The sequence below is a fragment of the Cervus canadensis genome, chromosome 29 (genome assembly GCF_019320065.1).
Source record: "Cervus canadensis isolate Bull #8, Minnesota chromosome 29, ASM1932006v1, whole genome shotgun sequence".
In the NCBI taxonomy this organism is placed as follows: Eukaryota; Metazoa; Chordata; class Mammalia; order Artiodactyla; family Cervidae; genus Cervus; species Cervus canadensis.
This window is the reverse complement of record NC_057414.1, coordinates 33,023,628-33,037,798: the sequence shown is the minus strand read 5'-3', so window position 1 is coordinate 33,037,798 and position 14,171 is coordinate 33,023,628. Positions and strand designations below refer to the sequence as shown.

At 41.5% G+C, this 14,171-nt stretch overlaps 2 protein-coding genes across 4 annotated transcripts in view; both read left to right on the top strand.

The window, feature by feature from the left end:
- NTM (neurotrimin) overlaps positions 1–14,171 on the top strand; it is a 1,022,340-nt gene that overhangs the window by 326,223 nt on the left and 681,946 nt on the right. The window lies entirely within an intron of this gene.
- Positions 8,413–9,634, top strand: LOC122431137 (geranylgeranyl transferase type-2 subunit beta-like). The gene is made up of 2 exons (XM_043452252.1): positions 8,413–8,840; positions 9,033–9,634. Exons 1-2 carry the CDS (start codon positions 8,426–8,428, stop codon positions 9,485–9,487), a joined length of 870 nt encoding a protein of 289 aa, XP_043308187.1. The 5' UTR covers positions 8,413–8,425; the 3' UTR covers positions 9,488–9,634.

Genomic DNA, 14,171 nt, shown 5'->3' with positions numbered 1-14,171 from the left:
TGATACATTGTTTTGTTTATAGTAGTTTTACAGCAAGTCTTTAAGTCAGGTGGAAGCCTCCACTTTTTTTTTTTCTAAATTGTTTTGGTTATTGTGTATGTTTTGCATTTCCATATTTGTTTTAAAATCAGAGTGTCAATTTAAAGTAAAAAAACTACTAGTATCTGGATTGAAATTGTACTAAATATGTGGATTAATTTTGAGAGGAATGTCATTTTAATAACAATGAATCTTGTGACTGATTAGCACAGTATATATCTCTATTAATCTAGGTCTTCTTTAATTTCCTTCAGCTATGTTTTGTAGTCTTAGACCGTCTTTGTACAGGTCTTAGACACTCTTTGATAGGTTTAGCTCTAAGTATTTGAAGTTGCGATGCTATTGTAAATGGAATTTTTAAAATTCAAATTTCAGACTATTCTTTGATTTTGCATAGAATATTTTATCTGGCAACTTTGCTGCACTCATTAGTTATAACTTTTTTATATATTTCATCAGATATTCTATAATGGCAATCATGTCACCTGCAAATAACAGTTTTACTTATTTCTTTCCAACCTGGATGCTTTTGTTTCCCCTTATCTTAGTGTATTGGCTAGAACCTCTGGTACAATGTTTAGTAGAAATCATGTAGACAGAGTTTCGTTTCCTGTTACTTATTTTTTGGGGGGAAGCATCCAGTCTTTTAATTTTAGATATACTGAAAGCTATAGGTTTTTCATAGATGCATTTTATCAGATTGAAAAATGCCTCAGCTTAATTTGCTGAGAGTTGTTTTTTGTTTTTCCTCAATCAAGAATGATGTTAGACTTTGTCAAAGGCTTTTTTTTCCTCTACCTTTTGAGATAATCATCTGCTTTTCTAACTTTCAGTTCAGTTCAGTTCAGTTCAGTTGCCCAGTCGTGTCCGACTCTCTGCGACCCCATGAACCTCAGCACGCCAGGCCTCCCTGTCCATCACCAACTGCCGGAGTCTATCCTTAGTTATACGCATTTCCATTCTTTTGTGTCTTTTCTGGCTTTTTAACTCATTTCTTTTCATTGTTAATGAGAAATTCATTGCAATTTTTTCCTTGTTTCTCTCTAGGTAATCTGTTTCCCATCTAGCCTAGCTCCTTTTAAGATTTTCTCTTTTTATGTCTTTGATTTGAATATTTCTAACTTTAGTTTGTTAATATTGTGAATTACATTGTTTTGATTTTCTTACTATTAAACCAACCTTGGTTTCCTAGAGTAAAAATATATTGTCCTGCTGTATCTTTTTTTTAGTATATTGTTGGATTCAGTTTGCTTAATTTAATTTTGCTTAGCATTTTTGCATATATGTTCATGAAAGATGTTGGTCTATAGTTTTATCTATTTATTTTTTTGTACCATCCCTTCACAATTTTGGTGTCAGGGTAATAGTGAGCTCATAGAATTTAAAATGTGAATGATTTCTTCCTCTTTAACTTCCTTAGTTTATTTATAATTGATATTGTTTCATCATGAATTCATCTGGGCTTGCTTGTTTCTTTGTGGGAGGATTTTTATCTACAAATTCCATTTCCTCGGAATCTTACATTTGAGATTTGTTAGGTGAAATCAACACAATGCTTAGTGTTGAGACCAGCTACTGAAGTGAACTGCTTGAGTCACGAGTCACAGGTTTTCCGGTCTGACTGGTAGGAACAGGCAGTATTCCTGGCCCTGCCTATGGGCCGGGCAGTGTTCCCTCTAACCCTCTGGAGGGTTATTTCCCTAGATTTTGGTAATTTCATTGCACATACAAACTGACTACCTCCTGATTACTCAAGGGGACCCCAACAGATTTCTGCAGTCCTCTCTCTGCGCAGGTCTCCCCTGCCTGATATTCCATCCTGAGAACTCTGACTGCCGTCATCTCCCTGGTTCCCCAGTTGCTCAATTCTGAGTCCACTGGAGTCTGCCTGGTCCCCACTCCCAGCGCACACTGGGGAGCTGTCTCCAGGCAGCAAGCTGAGACAAGGGTAGGGTGCACCTCATCTGTTTTCCATCACTCGGAGTTCACTGTCTTTCCCTGCCTGCTGTCTAGTGTCTTGGAAACCGCTGTTTCATATACTCTGTCTCTCTCGTTGCTGTTGTTGTTTCAGGGGGATGGGTAATCTGGTGCCTGCCACTCATCCTGGCCAGAGGCAGAAGTCGGCATTCGCTTTTGATTCTAGGGAGTCATGCAGTGTCCTCCTGGAGGACATTATGGTCCTCCTGGAGAGGCAGCTGTTGGCTGCACCAGAACCATCATGTCAGAGAAACCTTTCAGGGAGAGGAGTGACAACAGAGATCCGGACAATCCATAGCAGTAAAAGCTGCAATCAAGTAGACCAAGGTCACATGGGGGGTACGCATCACAGAAGCAAGAGGTCCTACAGCTTTGGAAGCTTACCATAGCGAAGGAGGCAGTGTCTCAGGAGGGCTAGGTCAGAGAAATGATGGGTTCCTGAGTGCCATAGGAACCTGACAGCAAGCCGTTCCATGCCTGTGACTCCAAACTAAACGTGCTACTGGCTTGCTAAGTGTGGAGGTATTTCTGGAAGCCAGGAGGACCCTGCTTATCTTCCACATCCTGTTGTGTTCCATCAATGCTAATGGGGTCTGAGCAGCCGAAGCACCGCAGGTTACATCCGCTGGGAAATTTTCTCTCTGAGATCTAAGTGGAAACGTTCCAGCAGCTTCAACTTTAGGACACACTCATATGGAGGCAGGTTGCAAATAATGGGAAATTCCTTTGTTCTGAGTGTGCCCCCATGGTGGACTTCCTTCGTTTACAAGGTGCCATTCTCACACTGATGTCCATCCTCTACTTTCGTATATTTGGCATCCTTGAAAACCTAGGTGGGAGGAAATAGAAACTCATAACGTGGTATTTCAGAAGGAGCTTCCTTAGAGCAAAGAAGCACCATGATTCCAACAATGGCGTGATCAACTCAGGCTACAGATCCTGCTGCTTCAATCGATGTTCATTTTAGAAAGGCAACTGAGAAGTTACCAATTATTGTATGACTGCACTGTGCCAGGAGAGTGCTACATGCTTGATGTAAGTTAGTTCTCATAACAAGCACATGTGACATCATAACCTCAAGTTTATGGAGAAGTAGGTGGAGACTCAACTCCAGGCTTCCCTGGTGGTTCGGTGGTAAGGAATCCACCTGCCCATGCAGGAGACATGGGTTTGATCCCTGGGTCAGGAAGTTCCCCTGGAGAAGGATATGGCAACCTGCTTCAGTATTCTTGCCCGGGAAATCACTTGAACAGAGGATCCTGGTGGTCTACAATCCATGGGGTGGCAAAGAGTCAGACATAACTTAGCGACTAAAGAACAAAAAGTAAGTGGATTCTCAGGGAAGCCATACGCCTTGTTAAATGCAGTGGGTCTCTCCTCAGATCTCAAGCTCTTTGCTTATGCTGCCTAAAGAACCCTTATCTTTGTACAGTTCTGTATTGATGTATTCTGTGAGGCAGTCCTGGAAAACGGAATGCTGTTAGACTTTGGAATCAGACGTGTATAATTTAAAAGGTGAGCTCCACACCCACTCCCAAAATCATTCATCCATTCAACAGATGTATAGGGTCAGTAATGAAGGGGGTGGGGGAGATTAGTTAGAGTCTTAGTTTGATAAGTTTGGCAGCCTACTGATGGTGGCAATGTTGCGAGTCAAACCCAAATTTGTCTGTCACCCAGGCTTGAACTCTTTGCACCTCCCCCTGCATTCCCAATGCAGTTTAGTACTATGTTGACTCCTGTTAGGCTAAAGAGCTCGTTTGACTTTGGAGGCAGTATATTATGGTAGTTAAAAGTGCGGACTGTGAAACAGGCTGCCTAAATTTAGGTCTCATCTCTGATACTTACTTTCTCTGAGATTGCGCGCGTGTAAATAACTTAAACTTTCTTTGCCTCAATCATCTTGTTGATAAAATGGGACTAATAATGAGTCCCTGCTTTATAGGGTTTTGTGAGAATTAGATGAGTAGAGCATGCATATAGTGTTTGGTCCATTCCAAGTACTTAAAGGATAATTATTGTCATTTTTTTCTGCAGGGCTTGTACATAGAACACTTTCATTTTAGAGTTAATGAAAATTGTTTTGTTTCCTAGGGAAAAAAATTAATGCACATTAAATTAATGATTTTAGAACTAGGAAGAAAAATGGAAAATAACTTTTAAAATACATAATGTTACCCTTTCAAAAACCCTCCAGCCCAATTAGGATAAGTGACCCCGAGGAACTAGAATAACCCAGCTAATAGCAGTATAATTACCAGTGGAACCCAGGAGATGACAGTTCCTCTTTTCTTTAAACTATGATGCTCCTTCTGCCTTTGTTAAATTTCATCTTCGCACAGTGACTTTGGGGGCTAAGGACAATGGAGAGATTCCTGGAGCCGCTGGTTACTGGCTGGATGACCTTGGACAAGTTACCTAAACCGTCTGAGCTTTGATTTTCTCATTTATGATAATATGGAGATAATAGTGCTTCCCTCCTTAGGTCTTCATGATCATAAACTATGATAATATTTGCAACGCAGGAGGTCTGGGTTTGATCTCTGGGTCAAGGAGGTCTCCTGGAGAAAGAAATGGCTACCCACTCCAGTATTCTTGCCTGGAAAATCTCATGGACAGAGGAGCCTGGTGGAATACAGTCCATGGGATTGCCAAGAGTCAGACACAATGGAGTTACTGAACAAAAACAATGGCTAAAAGCAGAGTCTAGTGTCATATATGCCTGGACCTGAGTCCCCCTCCCCTCACCATAGATATGTGACTGCTTGAAGATAATGACCTTCCCTAGACTTCCTCTTAGACCCTTGATCTGTATAGCAGGATTGCATTATCTCTGTCTTAAAGTTGACATGAATATTCAAGCAAATAATGCTTGTAAAGCACCAGATGCAATGTCTGGCATACAGTCAGTGCCCAGTAAATAATAACAGATGTAAATATAGTTGCAATTCCTCTCATTTTAATTTTTTTCAATATCTCTATGTGCTTAAAATATAGTTCTATAAAGCTAAGTCTCATCATTGGTTAATGGAGAGGAGGGACCAGATTCCAAGTCTCTGACACACTTTATATAATTACGCTCTTAAAATCCCAACATTTCACTAAACTCATTACTATTTTCTAACTTTTCTGTCCAGAAGTGAAGCGACAAGCCATCTAAAGTCACATAATTATTTAATGGCCCATCTGAAATGGCCCATTCTTCTGATTCTCAGTTTTCTATTCTTTCCACTATGAAAAATAGAAATGCCCAAATCCTCTTTTCAGAGTCTGGCTATTGAAAGTCATGAAGCATTATCTTCTGCCTTTCATATCATCCAGTAGTGTTTTAAGCCTCCTTGCCATGGCAACCATCAAAATACTAAGCCCCTCGAAGCAGAATTGGAAAGGCAACTCCAGCCCTGCTATTGTTCCTGCTGATGGATGGAACGGGGTAGAGCCAAGAATCAGTTATCACTGGTCCTCTTCCACTCAAGTGATGTAGCTCACACAGCCGCTGGACCAGAATTCAGTCTCCTCTAAGATGTCTTTGCTGTGTGGAATGTATCCTGTGATAGGTTCATGCTAAACATACAGCAAATAAAGACAGGCATAATCATGGTAGGTTATCCAAGACCACTTCTACTCATCCTTCTGTTTTCCCTCCCCTCCTTCTTCCCTCTCTTTGTTCCTTCCATTCTTCCTCTCTTTCTTTGTATGAGAATGATAGCATAGCCTCTAAACCATGTCAAGTCATGGTTTCAGATAAGAAGATAAACTCCAGCCATCATATTCCAAGCCTCTAAGACACCAGACACTGGACGTAATGAGAAATGTAATAAAAATATATCCAGATCATTTTCTTCTTGTTAGTCTCCTTCTTTATCTTATTTTTCCACTTCTGCTATCTTCAGCAAAAAGATGTGTGTGTATGCAACTCGTGTGGTGTGTGTGTGTGTGTGTGTGTGTTAGGGGGAGAGAGAGAGAAGTGTGAAGTTGTATCTGAAACAGACAGGTGATGCTTCAAAGGTGGTTTGCTACTTGCTGACCCTGAGGTGATAGAAACCAGCAGGGGGCAGGGGAGAGGGGAGATGGCAGGGACCAGCAGCAAGAAGGCCTAAGGGCCGATGCAATTGCTTTAAAGCAAATTTCAAAATGATTTCCCAGTTTGACATTATGTATCTGGCTGTGCATCTTTTAAAGGAGGTCATTCCTAACGAGTCAGCAGAGGGAGGGGCTATACCTTTTCGAGCTGGGATTGTATGCTGGCACTATGATTAGCGCCAAGTGGAACAGTGTGTGGGGGGGGAAGGTTGCAGGTACCAGGCCGTGGCTTTGTTCTCCCGTCCAGATGTTGTGCCAGCTGCAAGGTCACCAGGGAACTCACGGACCCCACCTTCTCTACTTGTCTGATACATAGCTGGAGGCTCCTCTCTTCAGCTGCCCATCTGGCTCTTGGCACCAGGAAGTAAAATTATTATTATTTTTCCAAATGAAAGGCTTTGAATCACAGCTGTTAATTACCAAATGATTATTAAAAACACATATTGCCTACCGAGGTTTGAGAAGACAACTCATGCGTGCTGACTGGCCCCCTCTCAGGGATTCTTTACCTCAAACATTGCACGTGTTTCTTCAAAGAGCAAAATGTGATTTTCCTATACATTTAGGCAAATGCGTGTAAGATGGGTGGTGGTGAGATTCCAGGGCACTACTTAAAGGAATACGGATGTTTTTCTCCCTACACAGAATGTTCCAGAATCTCTCATTGCTAATCTTAGCCCATTACTTGAGTCGAATTACCTTCGTTCGGGGACCTTTCAAACACCTGCAGCCCCTTTGATGGTGTTGACTAAGGCATGGGTACCAGTGATGCCCGAGAGAGAGAGAATGAAAGAAAAGACCCTGCAGAAGGGCACTAATAAATTATGGATCTCGGCTGTCATGCTGAGTTGCTGGAACTCAGCTGAGGGACAGATGGAGGCTGCCTGAGCAGGCAGAGCCTGGGGGCGGGGACAGCAGCCAGCGAGAGTGGACTCTTTACATGTCAGGGGTGAGGACCAGGAATCATGGCTGGAGGGGAAGAGGGAGCAGGCTGGGAGCTTTGAGCTGTGAGTTGGAGAGAGTGGAGGGGAGGGAGCTCTGGACAAATAAGGGGCATCACATGGGCTTTCTGTCTTGAATCCCCGGTCCAGGGGACAATGTGGTCAGACCAATAATTAAGAAGCATCACGTGCTTTTTAAGTTCTCAGCTTGGTGCTGGACATGGTGGTGAAGAGGGGCATTCGTGAAGCTTACACCCTAGTTGACCACAAAGACAAGAATGAATGCTCGTATACAGGGCAGAGAGGAAAGAAGTGCTAAATTCACACATTTGACAAACAGGTATTCAATATTCATCACCACATGAGTCAGATACTGTATCAATGAACAAAAGGAAAATATGAAGCAAGATCTCTGGTCTCTTAGCTAACATCCTCGCAGGGTGAGATGACCAATGAAAAATTTGAGGAAGTGAAATGTATACCATGTTACATGCAGATATAGCCAATGGAAAAAAAATCAGAAAACAGAAATGAGTCGTCTTGGTGGGGGCAAGCCTAACTGTAAGTAGTGTGACCAGGGTAGATGTCATAAAAGAAAGGATCTGCAGGAGGGGAGGGACCGAGCCACGCAGACCTCGAGGGAGCATGTGACAGGCTCAGAAAGCCATCCCAATGCAGGTGTTGAGGCAGGAGCAAGGCTGGCACGTTCTCCAGTCACTGGATGCGGTGACTAGAGTGCAGAGGGTGACAGGGACAGTGGGCGTTGAGCACATGGGGTCAGGCAGGTAAAGGGGAAGCAGTGTGCATGTAGGACCTTGGATGCTGTTGCGGAGACTGGGTTTTGCTAACAGTGAGGTGAGAACCCGCTGGATGGTCTTGATCTCAAGAGAGAGAGGATGGGACTGCCACTCTCAGGAGGTGACTCTGGCCCCCAGGGTTGGTTCTCAATTTTAGCAATCAGGGCCACATGCGGGGGCCAGTGAAGATGCGTGTTGCTGAGCCCAGCCCCAGATGCAGAGGGTCTGGGGTGGGAACTGAGACCTTGCGTCACGACCAAGCTCTGAAGCGGCGCTGCCGCCTCTGACCTCCAGGGGCATAGGTCAAGGCCTCTGGGAGAAATAGCTGGAACAAACGAAGCATCGGGAAGAGGTGGACTGAGCTTAGGTCCTGAAGAATAGGTAGGATGTGGACAGTGGAAGGCAGAATCAGTCAAGAAAAGAGGAATTACGTGAGCGAACTCAGAGCAGTGTGTTTTTCCTTTTCCATTTTATTTTCTGCTAAAAGATGGAGAGCAGTTTATAAAATGTGGGATGGGATTATTTATGTGGAACTCTGAGACCGTACCTTTTCTTTAAATTGAAGTTTAGCTCTTTTCGCTCTCAGTCATGGGTACACCGCAGAAGGATGTTATCATTAAGTCAGATGCACCTGACACCCTGTTACTGGAGAAGCATGCAGATTATATTGCATCCTATGGCTCAAAGAAAGATGACTACGAATATTGCATGTCTGAATATTTGAGAATGAGTGGCATCTATTGGGGTTTGACCGTAATGGATCTCATGGGACAACTACATCGCATGAATAGAGAAGAAATTCTGATGTTTATTAAGTCTTGTCAACATGAGTGTGGTGGAATAAGTACTAGTATTGGACATGATCCTCATCTTTTGTATATTCTTAGTGCTGTTCAGATACTTACTCTCTATGATAGTATTAATGTTATTGACATAAATAAAGTTGTGGAATATGTTCAGAGTCTACAGAAAGAAGATGGTTCTTTTGCTGGAGATATTTGGGGTCCCACTAAGCAGCTGGTCTAACTGGAATTAATGGTCTGCTGGAAGTTCCAGCATGCACTGTGCTAGTTATAGCAGCATACAGGAGTACTGGAACAGAGAGGGCAAGTCTAAAAGATAAGGGCTGAATACAGTGCAGGCCGGAGAGACCAGCTGCTTCATGGGATGTGAAAATCTACCTTTATATAATAGGGAGAAATTGATACAAGATTCTCTTTTTGTGCGGTGGCAACTTTGGCACTATTGGGGAAGTTGGATGCTATTAATGTGGAAAAGGCAGTTGAATTTGTTTTATCATGTATGAACTTTGATGGTGGATTTGTTTGCAGACCAGGTTCTGAATCCCATGCCGGGCAGTTACCAGATGTATGCTATTCATGGTGGGTGTTGGCTTCCCTAAAGATAATTGGAAGGCTTCATTGGATTGATAGAGAAAAACTCCACAGTTTCATCCTAGCATGTCAAGATGAAGAAACAGGAGGATTCGCAGATAGGCCAGGAGATATGGTAGATCCTTTTCATACTCTGTTTGGAATTGCTGGATTGTCACTTTTGGGAGAAGAACAGATTAAACCTGTTAGCCCTGTTTTTTGCATGCCTGAAGAAGTACTTTGGAGAGTTAATGTTCAGCCTGAACTAGTGAGCTAGGTTATACCCCTTGATGGAGAAGTTGGTTAATATAGTTTTTATTGTGTTTTAACATTTCAGTAGTTGAAGTGCTTAACAAACTTAGTGACTCCCATGTTAATATTTTGTACATGAATTGTGTTAATTTTAATAAATTATATAATTATACATATTGTAAAAAAATAAATAAATAAATTGAAGTTTAGTTGATTTTTTAGTATTTTTTAGTTTCAGGTATATAGCAGGCTGATTCACTTTTATATATATATATATATTTTTAATAAATATTTTATAGTTTATTTATATTATATATATATTCCATTATAGGCTATTACAAAACGCTGAATATTGCCTGTTGTGTTATACAGTAATTTATCTATTTTATGTACACTCGTCTATATGTGTTAATTCCATATTCCTAATTTATCCTTCCCCCTCCTTTCCTCTTTGGTAACCATATATTTGTTTTCTTTGCATATAGATTTATTTGTATTATTTTCTAGATCCCACATATAACTGGTATATAATATTTATCTTTCTCTGACTTACTTCACTTAATATGATATTCTCCATGAATGCTGCTGCAAATGGCAATATTTCATTCTTTCTTATGGCTGAGTAATATTCCACTGTGTGTATGTATGCATATGGGGCTTCCCGGGTGGCTCAGTGGTAAAGTATCTGCATGCAATGCAGGAGATGTGGGTTTGATCCCTGGGTTGGGAAGATCCCCTGGAAAGGAAATGGCAACCCATTTTCCAGTATCCTTGCCTGGGAAATCCCATGGACAGAGAAGCCCAGTATGGCTATAGTCCATGGGGTCGCAAAGAGTCAGACACAACTTGGCAATTAAACAACAGCAGCAAATATGTATGCATATATACATGACCTCACCGCCCTGAGTTTTTTTATCTGCTTGACGGGGTCATGGTGAAGATTAAATGTGTTAATCCATGTAAAGCACCTGGGATGAGCTGAGTGGTCAGTACGTGTTAGCGTTAGAGCGACGACATAGGATGAACACTTGGTAAATACTGCTGGGGTCAATGCAGGCACTTGGGTGCTTGAGGGGACACCCTGTCACCCAAGAAGATGGGAGATTTAGACAACATCCCAATATCCCAATGGGATATTTATGAAAACAAGTTCATTTACAAAAATTGACATTGTTATTCACATTCTATAAACTTTACCCTTTTATTTTATTTTTTTATATAGTTCCTTTTAATAGGAGGATATTTGTTTTACAACATTGCGTTGGTTTCTGCCACACATCAACATGAATCAGCCATAGGTATACATATGTTCCCTCCCTCCTCATCCTCCCTCCCACCCCATCCCACACCCCTAGGTTGTTATAGAGCACCAGGTTTGAGCTCCCTGCATCATATAGCAAACCCCAACTAGCTATCTAGTTACCTGTGGTAATGTATGTTTCAATGCAACTCTCTCAATTCGTCCCAGTCTCTCCTCCCCTCGCTGTGTCTGCAAGTTGGTTCTCTTTGTCTGCGTCTCCATTCACACCATCTTTCCAGATTCCACATATATGTGCTAATATACGAAATTTGTCTTTCTCTTTGACTCAGTTCTAATGAGGTGGATGAACCTAGAGCTTAGAATAAATTGCACCCTTTTTTAAATTTATTTTTTATTGAAGGATAATTGCTTTCCAGAATTTTGTTGTTTTCTGTCAAACTTCAACATGAACCATCCATAGGTATACATATATCCCCTCGCTTTTGAGCCTCCTTCCCATCTCCCGCCCCATGCCTAGATTGGTACTGAGTCCTCTAGATTGAGGAGCCCCTGCTTGAGCTTCCTGAGACATACAGCAAATTCCCATTGTCTATCTATTTGGTAGATATGGTAATGTAAGTTTCCATGTTACTCTTTCCATTCATCTCACCCTCTCCTCCCCTCTCCCCATGTCCATAAGTCTATTCTGTATGTCTGTTTCTCCAATGCTGCCCTGTAAATAACTTCTTCAGTACCAATTTTCTAGATTCCATATACGTTAAAATACGATATTTATCTTTCTAAAATATACCCTTTTAAAGTATACAATTCAGTGGGTTTTAGTATATTCATGAAATTGTGCAATCATAGCCACTGTCTCCAGAACCTGTTTTAATCACTCCCAAAAGAAAACCTGTATCTATTAGCCATCACTCACCCTCCCCGTCCTCCCAGTCCCTGGCACTCAGGGACTGCTACTTTATTTCTCTGTGTGCGCTCAGTCATTCAGTTGTGTACAACTCTTTGCAACCCATGCACTATAGCCAGCCAGGCTCCTCTGTTCATGGAATTCTCCAGGCAAGAATATTGGAGTGGGTAGCCATTCCCTTCTCCAGGAGATCATCCCAACCCAGGGATCAAACCCAAGTCTCCTGGGTCTCCTGCATTGACAGGTGGATTCTTTACCACTAGCGCCACCTAAGAAGCCCCTTATTTCTCTTGGATTTGTTTATTCTGAACATTTAACTACCTGGGACTATTCTATATGTGGCTTTTGGTGTGACTTCTCTCATTTAGCCTAATGTTTCCAAGACTGATCCATGTTGTAGCGTGGATCAGAACTTCCTTCTCTCTCATGTCTGAATAATATTCAGTTGTCTGAATATATCACCTTTTATTTATCCATTAATTAATCAATAGAAAATTGTAATATTTTCCCTCTTTGGTTATCATTAATAATGCTGCTATAAAAAAAAACACAGTAACTAAGCCTCAACCTAAAGCCTATACCTTAAACAAAAAATGAACTCAAAATGCATCAGAAATCTCAAAGTATACAATTATGGAACTTTTAAAAGTAAACATGGGAGAAAACATTTGTAATCTAGGGTTAACCAGAGAATTCTTATTCACACCAGAGCATCATCCTTAAAAACCTCTTATCTACAGTCATTATAGCACAATCCAGGGGTTTGTTTGCTTGTTTTTTGTTTGGTTGTAGGGGAAGGATTCTGAGTTTTCCAGTTTTATGGTTTTCTTTTACCCTATAGCTTCCCTGGTGTCTCAGACGGTAAAGAATCTGCCTACTATCGGGAGACCCAGGTTTCATCCTTGGGTTAGGAAGATCCCCTGGAGAAGGGAATGGCAACCCTCTCCAATATTCTTGCCTGGAGAATTCCATGGACAGAGGAGCCTGGCAGGCTACAGTTCATGAGGTTGCAAGAGTCAGATAGGACTGAGTGACTAACATTTTACCTTAGAGCACCCTAAATTTGCCTTCTTATTTTTCTCTTCCTTTACACAATTCTATTGCCAAGAGCATTTCTACCTTTCTTTTTGACCTTTTTTTCTCCCTTAGAGGCTTTGTGTTTTGCAAGTCCCCTTTAAATCTCTCCTAACCCTTTAAAGTGTTATCTCCTCTTTTAAATCACACCTGTCATTTTAAAGAGTACCTCCTCCTTTGAATCATATCAACTTAAAAATCTCTTTTCTGTAGATTACGCCCTGATCTGCCCAGACGCTTTCTCAGTATTTTCAGATTTAGGATAGATTTAATATTTTTGGTGCTCATTGCAAATAAATAAAAGTAATGCAGCTATGAACATTCAAATACAAGTTTTTTTGTGGACAAGTATTATCATTTCAGGCTTCCCTGGTGGCTCAGTGGGTAAAGAATCCACCTGCCAATGCAGGAAACATAGGTTTGATCCCTGGGTAGAGAAGATCCCCAGGAGGAGGGCATGACAACCCACTCCAGATTCTTGCCTGGAGAATCCTGTGGACAGAGGAGCCTGGCAGGCTACAGTCCATAGGGTCACAAAGAGTTGGACATGACTGAGTGACTAAGCATGCACTTTACCATTTCTCTTGAGTATATACCCAGGATTGGAATTGCTGGGTCAAATGGTGATTCTGTGTTTAACACTTAGGAGAACTACCAAATTGTTTTCCAACGTGGTCTCACCATTTTACCTTCCCTCCAGCCAAGGATGAAGACTCCAAGTTCTCATCCTCACCAGCACTTGTCAGAACCTGTCTTGATTACAGCCATCCCAGATGCTGTGGAGTGATAACCATGGTTTGGATTTCTATTTCCCTGATGGCTAATGACTTGAGGCATCTTTTCATGTGCTTATTGGCTATTTGCATTTTTTCAGCACATTTGTTATTAACATGATACATTTGAGATGGGAATGATAGATCTGAATATGCCCAGGGGGTAACATATGTCTTATAAAGTGGGCGTGCGTGTGAGTGGATGAGACTGGACTTTGGGTTTTGTGATAATCATCACACGGTGGTTACTGAAGTTGTGCAGAGATATGAATTCTAGGAGGAGAAGAGCAAGGAATCCCTGAGCCTTGGGAAACATTCATACGTAGTGGGAGAGTTAAATGGGAGAAAGGGAAGAAGATAAATGATCGTCGATAGCCAGGTATGGATCTAGGGTACCTCCTGAAAAGCAAAAATCAAATTTTAAGGAATTCTGTTAGGATCAGTGAAATATCTGAGGTCAGTGGCTTCTCTCCAAAATAGAACAGTCCCCAAGAAGATTCCAGTTCCAGAATACAGTCAGTAAGATTTCATCAGGTTTTGTTATAAAAAAAAAGATAATAATTCTCCTTAGGGTATTATTACCCAGTGCTTCTGACATCAGATTGCTAGACCGCTTTTATTAAAACCAGTGAAATAACCTTAGAGATTCAGAATGTAGAGTTGTTTTCCCTTATAGTTTCTCAGGCCAGAAAAA